We start from the raw sequence: 10315 nt of genomic DNA on the forward strand, positions 1-10315 counted from the left end.
TCTGTTGACAGTGGAGGACACAGTGAGTGATATGGATGTTTTAAACTCCAGTAAGGTTTTGTTTTCTGGCTGTTCTGATACTCTGTACACCTCTGCACACCAGGCCAGTCTACACAGCTGTCTGTTTGTCTTAACCCCACACAGTTAATGGGGAGGACTGCTTATGAAATTGGCTGAGGAGGGCAGAAGGGATGTAGCAGAGCGATTGGGCTGGTTTCAGACTGTGTCCTTCCTTCGATACCGTGGTTCATTCCCCTTTAAGGTAGCCGTTAGCACTATTTCCCATCCCTCTGCTCCTCTCCCTCCTCCTCCCACCCCCCAAAGTTCCTCCTGCTCCTCCTCCGCCCCCATCATCCGACCGATGGTTTGACCAGCCGTCCTCGGGCCCCTCGTGGAAGCGCAGCCGCAGCGTTTTGCGGATGACCAAGCGCTCCACGATGAAGGAGGCGCAGAACCAAGGCACAGCATACTCTGCCGTGATCAATCCCATAAAGTTGTAGCGAAACTCGGAGTAGTCCCAGGGGCAGGCGTTGAACTGGCGCAGCAGTAACCCCGTGCCGAACTCCCACAGGTATGTCCATAAAGTGTAGATGATGCAGCGCAGCAGCACGGGGCAGCAGCCGCGCAGCTTCAGGTACATCCGCTCCACAATGAGGATGCAGGTGCCATAGATGAACAGAGCCCAGACGCTGGTCACGCCGGGGAATTTCCAGTTGCAGTTCACCACAAACTCCCAGGCGGCGGTGAACATGACCTCACAGAAGTAGCCATGGATGGCGTAGAGGTACCAGCGTGACAGCGCCGTCAGAGGCACAGGAGCCTCTGGGGTTTCCAAGGTCACCATCCTTCCTCGTCTCTCCTTCACTAAAATCTTCTGTCTGCTAATGAGATGCAGGCCTAAAGGAAAGGAAGAGAAAGAAACGTAAAAAAGGCAACATATTATATCAATTATCATTATTATTACATATTATAATCAATTTTATATAATTGATAATAGTCTCACCATTCACAGTTTACTCTCTTCACATCATGTCAGAGCTGTGCTAAATTACTGCTAATCCAAACGTTTCCTACTGCCGCTGATTCACAATAAAAGCGCCCAACTGGCAAAACATGGGGAGGCTTTTATTATGAAGAAGCCAGCGCTGTTAATGACGCTAGTGCTAACAGCAATGCACCTACAAAAACAGCACAGCAGTAATTTCCCACGTGTCACAGCAGATCACTGCAGGGAGTAATGCATTTTAAAAAGCAGCTATAGTGAGCTGTTAGATGAATGAGTTGCAGGCGACAGACTTCACACCTCAAACTCTTCAGAAAGCAACCCGCTCCTTTTACTGTGCATTGCTGTTGTATGGAAAACTGCTTGTGCTGTGCACAGCATGAAATCATCATGGTTTCTCATGACTTAATGGAGAGAAAAAAACCCGAGATGGAACTGCCTGATTTCTTTATTAAAACAGCTTTTGTCTGTTTGGCCACACTGTAAAGAGATAAACCAATTAGGGACCTGTAGCACTGAACCACTCTTGCTGTTATCTCCAGTAACCACTGTGCTGCCAAATCAACGAGGACTGAAATCTTAAAGATTAAAACTTTAATTGCAAACAAGCTTGCCAAGCTGAAGTTCAATTAAGGACAAGGCAATGAAACACTTGATTGACATCAGAAAGATTAAATTAGAGCCTACAGGGCTGCAGAGCACTTAAACTCTACAGCCCTCCCTCAGTCGATGCTATTTACTGACCGACTGAGGGGGTTTCTTATGTAAGGTATAGCTTTATCATCTGACTGCCTACATCATGTGCTCTTTTTCCTAATCCTGCAGCTTGACGCACACAGTCTTTGGTATCAGGTGTCAGGAGGCCCACGCAAGGTTGGATCCTTCCTCTACTCTATTTATCACACCGCGTGTCCAATAAAAAACACTGAAGGCAAACAGCATCATACCAAGGAGTTCAAAGACCACATGGCTGAGAAGGCCACTGAGTGTATATCATCTACTATACAATGCCTCCAGAGGAAACTGTGTCATAACAGCAACCATTATACAATGGATCATAACCGCTCTGTAAAATACGAGCTCAGAGAGAGGTTAGGAGTACAAAAGCTTGTCTGAAGAACAAAAGCCGATTTTTTTTTTGGCTCTTTTTGTCTTCAAAGGCTGGCTGGGGCCCAGAGTGGGCCCATGGGGATTAGCACATTTCTCCCAAACAAGGAACAAGGGTTTCATGTGAGGAACTGGGCCACAGTGATGGACCAACTGACCTCTCTAAACCTTTACACCATCTTTTCACTGCTGGCCTGCCTGGGAAACTCTCCCTCTCTCTCTGTCCAGGCAAGTCTGAGTCAAACAGTGTTTTGCAAAAAAAGATTGTAAGAATATTGCTTTACCTTGACTCCAATAGTCTTGGAATTATCAAATAAAATAAATAAATAAATACAAATACAAATAATACAAATACAAACAAAATAAAAATGTCCAACTTTAAATGATGAGATTGTACTCTCCTCTCAGATGTATCCCTTAATATTGGTTAGCATAATTACAAATAAGATGCAATGTGTTTATCTGTGAGCTTTCAGGACATTGACATGCAGTGCTTAATACCATGAGACAGAGACAGACTGGCTGTTTACCTCTGCTTCCAGTCTTTATGCTAAGCTAAGCTAATTGGCTGCTAGTTGTAGCCTTAAATTTACCATACACACATAAGAATGATATCAATCTTCTCATCAAACTCTTATCATCATAGTAAAAAAGCGTATTTCCCAAAACATCAGACTATTGTAATATAATATTTGCACTGTGTCAAAGCACTGCTGTAATAGATCCAAACACTCTCTCTGTTTGCTACCTTTTTTCTTCCTCTCATCACTCACATCCCTCACATGGGATCACATGCCTTCATTCTTCCCGCACACTTTTCTCTCCCTCTTTCACAATTCAGTTCCCCCTGCTCTCTTTCCATTCGCCTCTCCTCTCCGCCGCCTGCACAGACACCATTTGTTCAACACTCACATGCCCACTAAGCTGCTAATGATGAAAAATTTGTAATGCAATATTCATCCATGAAACACTCAACCTCCTGCCAAACGGCCTATATATACTCATAAAGGTGGGAGAAAAGATTTGAGAAGAATGCCCGCAAGGAACAGACTCATTCACTGTACTTTAAAAAAAAAATCCACTTTTCATCAAATCTCAATGTGTTTACTATGTTTAAAAATCTGTATGGATGATAGTTTCTTCTTTGATATACATGTAGGGTGAATAGTTATTTCAGGGGAGGTAAAGCCAGGTCAACTTGAAATTTTAGAGGCTTTAAATAGCACTGCCTGTATTGACAAGGTGGGGGAGATGTCTTAATTTCCTATGAGCCTGTACTTTTTTTTTTTTTTTAGGTGTGTAAAGATTTCAGATGTTCAATACCCATAAATCAGTGTCTCATGTCCTAAGTACATCAGGATTATCATAATGACTCCTTAAGAAGTTTGGCAGCATCTCAGTCAGTGGAAATCTCTCAGATTGTTTACAGTGCAAAGGCCCATTTGTTTATGCCACAAAACAGCAGGAGAGAAATTTTGTAACACAGCAAACAGATTTCTGAGATTTCTGAGGTCCATGCTAAGGCAGATGGAAAGAGTGAATGAATGATATTGTGATATATTGACATTTAAAACTAATGACAGTCAAACTTGTCAAAAGTTCATTCGCACAGCATTTTCAGACCATTTAAGTTTACAGTTAAGGCAGTGCTGTAAGAGATACAGGGACTGTAACTATGGTTGCAGTTGCTACTTGGCTAGCCAAGCTGCTAATTGCTAGTGACAGTCACATAAGTGGCATGCATAGCTGCTAACTGTTTGTAACATCATAACGGTTGCTAAATGACTTGCATGACAGCGAACTAATTGGAGCATTTCATCTCCAAGTAAAGCCACATACAAACGGTATGTGGCTCTTTTTTAATTAGCTAAATGAATTGCATTCGTGTTAATATTGGATTTCCTTTGAATAAATGCCAACAATGATGGCTGTGTAGCCATTTTGCCACTGGTTTGTTGACACTCCTGTAGTGTGTCTCGCCCCGTGGGAGATAGTGTAGCTGCCATAAATTCCTAACATACCCGACTTGGAATTACTACTAGCAGGTGTTGGTGTTTTTCTGTACACTTTTAGTCTCGACTTGACTGTAAAAATTCAAGTGTTAACGTCTGACATCCCAGATAAATTTTTACCTAACTTTTTGGGCATTTTTGCCATTGGGGAGCTGACAAGAAATTAGAGCAGAGAGGTTTGGGGGGTGACATATAACAAAGGTCCCTGTCCGGATTCAAACGGCGGCTGCAGTGACTTTACAGAGTCTTGAAACCCTAGGCTTCTAGGACATCCCCACTTACCCTTTCCGTGTGTATTTAGGCACATCTATCGACTTGTTGCCTCAGCATGACACAGTTCACACACAGGGTGCTATTTGATTCCACCGCTGTTGTTGTTGTTGCAGCTGTTGTAGGATATTGCCCACCAACCCACCGCCCCACCGCCTCTCTCATCGGCCCAATGTATTGATCGGCAAGGTTCGTGCCAGCTCTCGCTGCGGCAAGCCGCTTCGCCATTGCACTCTATTGAACCCCGCTACGGGACATCACAGTGTGATGGTGATCAGAATGGCAGATGTGATAGAGCTGCCTGCTTTGTAAACCTCATGATGACCACTGGGAGACACAATGCAGGTGGGGTGCCGTCTGAACGGAAAGGGAGGGAAGTCTAACCCTGCAGCGCCGGGGGTTTGTCTGGGGACGCAGAGGGAAGACACCAACTGAGTTTGTGTGCTCTTAGATGAAACAAGAAGGGAAAGAGGGAGATAGAGAAAGAGAGCGTGCAGGAACAAGCTTGCAACTGAAGGTTCTGGGTGAAAACAAAGCTGACAAGTCTGTCAGTAAGACACTACTCCGACAGCAGGTAAACAAAGACGAGCATGAAGAAAACACACCGATGTGGGAGTCAGTCAAGGGTGAACATAAAAACAAAGAAGCGCCCTTACTGCACCGACAGCATGCTGACAGCTGTGAACTCTGACACAGAGATTTAATCAGAAACCTAACACATTGCGGGCCCTTACATCACAATATAATCCCTGTTCATGTACTGTAGCTCTGTGGCTTTGGCTGTGGCACAGATCCCAGGCCTATGCAGACTTTTGGAAGGTCACTTTGGGAGGCTGCGGTGTAGTGTATAGAAACCAGCAGTATCCAATGCAGTTAAGTGCCAGTGACCAAGGTGACCTAACCACAGCTTCATCACCGATGATGAAAACAGCAGCTGCGAGAAACATGCTCTCGCAGTTGCATCAGTCATCATGAAATTACTGTAGATTCTAGAATAATATTTCTGTTCTGCACCTATTGTCCTTAAATACACAAGCCAGGATACCGGTGAGCTGATGAGACAGTGATTTGTCATTTAATTGACTGACAGACGACCAATCACCAACAATTCTGTTTATCAATTTATTGTTTTAGTAACCTATTAAGAACAAATGTGAAATATTTGCTCTATTCAGCAATTATTTAGCATATCTGCTAAGAAGATGTCAAACGCTTATTTTTCTCTGTTTCGTTATCCTCCCACTGAACAGTTAATTGATTCATGGATAAAATAACTGGCAGATTAATCAATAATGAAAATAACTGAGTTGCAACCCTATTTGTAGTTTCACTAATCTGACAGCTGACTGCTGCACAAACAGTACAACAGGTCTATGGCTTCTTAAGTCACCACTAATTCATCCTGATCAAACCTGCTTCTCAGTGTGTGTGATAAGCAAGTGATGGAGTGAGTGACAACAGATGGGTGTCAGGTGAGGTGGGGAGTTACAGAGATGGACAGGACAAGCTCGGGGGTGTGGGAGAATCTTCCGCGGCAGCACAAAATAAACTGATCCTGATCAATTGCAAAGGCAGATCAATTATCCCTGAAACAGCAAGCTGGCGCTCACTCACTCACACATGACTCCGTTGTCCACCCGGAGCAAGTCTAAAGCAAACGGATTGAAATGCTCTTTAAGATTAAGGTGTGCTTGAAATAAACTAGAGCCAGAGCGGAATCAGCAAAACGATCGACAGAATAATAATCAGCAACTATTTGTATAATCAAGTAATTGTTTCAGTCAGTTTTCAACAAGCACTACGTTTGAAGCATATGACCTCAGTGTATATTTTGGTTTGTTGGTTTCACTGACTATAAACTCTATGTTTGGGCTCAGACCTGTAAAACATTATGCTTTTGGGCAACAAAGCACTGATTATACATTTTTTTGAAAAGGTCAAACTCAAAGTTTTCTTGTGCGTCATCATGATAAACTTTTCTTTACCGTTTATTTTTCATCAGATATATTTTAATGAACAAAATACAGTATAGGGTTTGGTTCACTGGCCCACTAAAGCCTGCATCAGCACACCCTGGCATGTGGGATTAAGCAGCGTGTTGATATGTATTTATAGTGCAGCCTTACGGTGGGAGAGAATCACAACAAGCCATGATATTGTGTTACCTTCTTGGAAGCGGGGCCAAAACTTGGTGGTCTCCCTGCTCTGCCAAACTGTCTACTGTACATCACGGCCAAGAGATTGAAGTGAAAATGTGTTATAAAAGTGACGACACAGAAGAGAGTTATTCTAAAAAAGGTCATATGGTACATGTTAGAGATGTTACTTTGGAATGGGGCTACAACAAACGAACAAGTGCAACAAATCCTCAATGTAGGAGCTGCTTAAAAAAGGACTTAAGCAATGAATCAATTATCTAAATAGTAGGAGTTTTTCCTAACAGCACTTTCGACTAATTTATTAGTGACTAATCGTTTCAGATATACTTTAGAGAAGGATGGATTCACAGGTCAACTGGCCCGGCGAGGAGACTCAGGCGGTCCTTTAGGTGAGGCTGGAGGACAAGATTCAACACAACCACAAAGGCTTGATTGGAAAAGTAAAGATGCACAGAGGAATAGATCGGCAACCAGGGGGGTTACTTGTAGGGATAAAATGTAAAAAACTTATACCAAGAATATAAGATTACCAAAGACCATAACTATTCTATGTGTTGTAGGAGACTATTCACATATTTCACTTATTTAATTTCCAAAACAGTGTTCTTATAAAGAACTTCTCCCCACCTTCCCTAAATCCAGAGATTCCCCCAGAGACACATAAAGCATCACATCACAAAACAAGTTCGGGTTCTGATAGAGCTGGAGAGACGCCATGAGGGCTGAGACTAAAAGCCTAGACGCAGCAGCACAGCCAACAGAGGCTCATATAACTTTATAGTAGGCATCCTTTCTATATCCGCAAGGTGAAAGCCTGAACAAAACAGGCAGGGTGGTGGGGGAGGAGGGCGCTCTGTAAACAGAGTGGCAGGAGCTGCACTCTGAAGGGTTCACATCCAAAAGACTCTATTGACTGTGAAGAAATCCAATCTGAGGTTACCTGAGGTTCATAACTCTTTGTCTCTAACACAGTATATAAGATGCATGTGTAAAAGTTTTTCTGTAACCTGGCGACATTTCAAAAGAGCTGTCTCGTCACTTTTCAGTGACGCATGATCCAATATACTGATTTGAGATTTAGTTATATAATAAGGATGCTTTGTTAAATGCTATCCTTTCTGCTGAAGGTGGGTAATAAATATTGGAACAACACGCCTCTTGGTCACTTCAACGGTCACATTACACATATTGATGTTTTAGTGTAGTGTGGAGTCTGTTCAATCTTCAGGATGATGCCTTATCTTTGGGGCTGGGAGCACAATCAGCCGACTTTTAATCCATTCTTTAGAGTTATCTAAGCCGCTGGGGGAAGGTTTTCTGTTCTACCTCTTCTTCTCCTCTGTAACTTACTGCCTCTCTGCCCGTTTCTGAAAAACCCAATAAATATCCGCTAAATTACCTTTAAACAAATTGACCTTAAGAGTTTAAACTTCTCTGAACACATCTTCTCTCTCGTCCATTCCCCTCACCCCTTCTCCCACACACACTCATTACAACCCTTGAACTGTCTGCAGTTTAATGAGAGACCCTAAGACATGGGAGCTAAGCCCTCTGTCCTGAATAGCATGTGGGTCATGCCCTGTAGATTAGAAATCTTGGAGCAGCTACAGAGAAAGCAGGAGATTTACTGGTCATCACAGTGCCACGGAGAGTAATGCCTCTAATGGAGGGATGCATGCGCATGTTAATCTGTTATCAGACAAAGAAGCTTTATAATCAATCGTTGACAATGCATAATTGATGCTGGCTGCTGTGCAAAGGTTTCAGGGACAAAGATCTTTGAACAACAAAAGAGGTTTGGAGCTCAACTGTCACCTGCTTTTAACAAATATTTAGAATGTTATTTACTGCTTCTGTTTGTGTGTTAACCCAAAGTAAAATGAGCTTATATGTTTTTTATCCCTCTAAAGATGTAGTTGGGTTTCTAAATCAAAACCTACTTATACACACTTAGATCAAACTAATCGCTTTGACTGATACTGGTCAGTTGGTATTTGGTTATTAAAGAACCAATATGCGGCCACAGTATGTGCTGAGTAGGACACTTTACAGTTGAAAAATAAACTTTTTCAAGTTTAAGTTCCCGCGTGCATTGCATATATCCCGACACGTGTATACTGTTTCTGTGTTAAGCTAATATTCTGTCCTAAAAGTCCTTTTGTAATAACTGTGACTGGGATCCGTATCTTTAAACAGAGGAAAACTTTGGTCAAGCAAGCAAGGACACTCTTCTCTTACTCCGCAATCGATTTTAAGTGCCTTGACTCTAAGTGAATATAACCAACAGCTGTCTTTTTGTTGATCATTGTCAAAAAAAAAAATCCACATTAACTCTACCTTAATTTAGTGTTGCAGGAATAAACCATGAAGACAGGGAGGGTAGATGCTTTAGCTGAAAAACCTGCATTAGTGCATCGGGAAAAACAATAGGCCTGTTTGAGCAGGGGTGATGGGGTGAATGTTATTTTAACCTTTGTTTCTGTCACGGGTCATTCTAGGATTCCTTGCTGTGAAGGCTGTTGTGTGGGTTATAAATAGGTCCAGCATGTCAATACAGTCAGTGTAAGGCTGAGGGGGGAATATAGGCTGCCTCGGCAGCAGCAGGGATTATCTCACCCCAAATGATAGAGAACTGCAGGCCTTGTATGTAAATCAATAAGGGATTTTAGAAATCCAGCCCTCAGCCCCTATATACAGCCCAGTTTTTGAGCAAAAATGAATAAATAAAAATAAACAAATAACATCAATGCAACCATGTTGTCATGTGACACAATGACAGCAATGAATCAGTTCTGTATATACTTTCCACGGGATGCAATTATGCTAGATGGCCAAAGTCATCATATTTTGTCCCTGGAAACTACGGGCCACTGCGCAGGCCCGGCTGCTGGGACTCCGCTGCAGCAGCATCACGCCTCCTTCCCGCTGAGCAGTGCGGTACGTTTATCCTCTACGAATAATTACAGGAAAAAAAAGCCTAAAATTAAACGTAGGGGGAGACTTGGAAAGACTTTTAAATCCCTCATGAAGCATCACTGAAATCTACAAGACTCGATCGGATGCACAGGCTACTGCTAGTGTCCCCATCAAAGCTTACATGGCAAGTTATCCATATTTTAACAGGTGTAACAGCCCAACTGTGCAGAAAAAACACGCCGAATTGAGGGGAATTCATCGTGTTTTTAAACTAAACGTCCAGCTATTCTCTTTGCACAAGTTACAGTGCATTAAATTTGGGACACGGTTAAAAAAAACACGCTTTCACAGCTGCCAACTTGCGAGCAAACACTCATTAAGGATAGCCGAACGCAATTCGCAATCGGAGGCTGCGTAAATTCAGAAAACCTACAAATTCAGATCACTCACAAGCTGCACAAACACATAAGCTGTTATCATGAACAGACACGCTTCCTACAGCCAAACATGTTGAATACATGTCGCTGAGCAGTCGGCTCCTGCAGACGGACATGAATCATCCACAGTGCAGGCTTATTTTTTTATTTTATTTTATTTTTTTTACCTTCAGATTTGGCTCTGCGGTGTCTCCCTCAGCACACAAGCCGGAGCCGATCAATCTCAACACCGGGTCAGATTGTCCAGGACGCCTCGGTGGCTGCTCGTCTGTTGTCCCCGGCTTCTCCTCCACGGTGTCTCTGCCCTCGGATGGGAATTGACCATTTTACTTCACTGCAGCAGCAGCGGCGGCGGCGGCGGCGGCAGCACATGCTCAGACAGAGTCACGCAGTTCTTGCATCTCTGGTTAA

The 10315-nt window shown here is 43.0% G+C and overlaps 1 protein-coding gene across 1 annotated transcript; it reads right to left on the reverse strand.

The window, feature by feature from the left end:
* Positions 1 to 247: 247 nt before the first annotated feature.
* tmem229b (transmembrane protein 229B) lies at positions 248 to 10315 on the reverse strand. The gene is made up of 2 exons (XM_041061103.1): positions 10072 to 10315; positions 248 to 897 (listed from the first exon to the last, which is right to left on the reverse strand). Exon 2 carries the CDS (start codon positions 842 to 844, stop codon positions 248 to 250), a length of 597 nt encoding a protein of 198 aa, XP_040917037.1. The 5' UTR covers positions 845 to 897; positions 10072 to 10315.

Source organism: Toxotes jaculatrix, chromosome 17 (assembly GCF_017976425.1).
Source record: "Toxotes jaculatrix isolate fToxJac2 chromosome 17, fToxJac2.pri, whole genome shotgun sequence".
Classification (NCBI taxonomy): Eukaryota; Metazoa; Chordata; class Actinopteri; family Toxotidae; genus Toxotes; species Toxotes jaculatrix.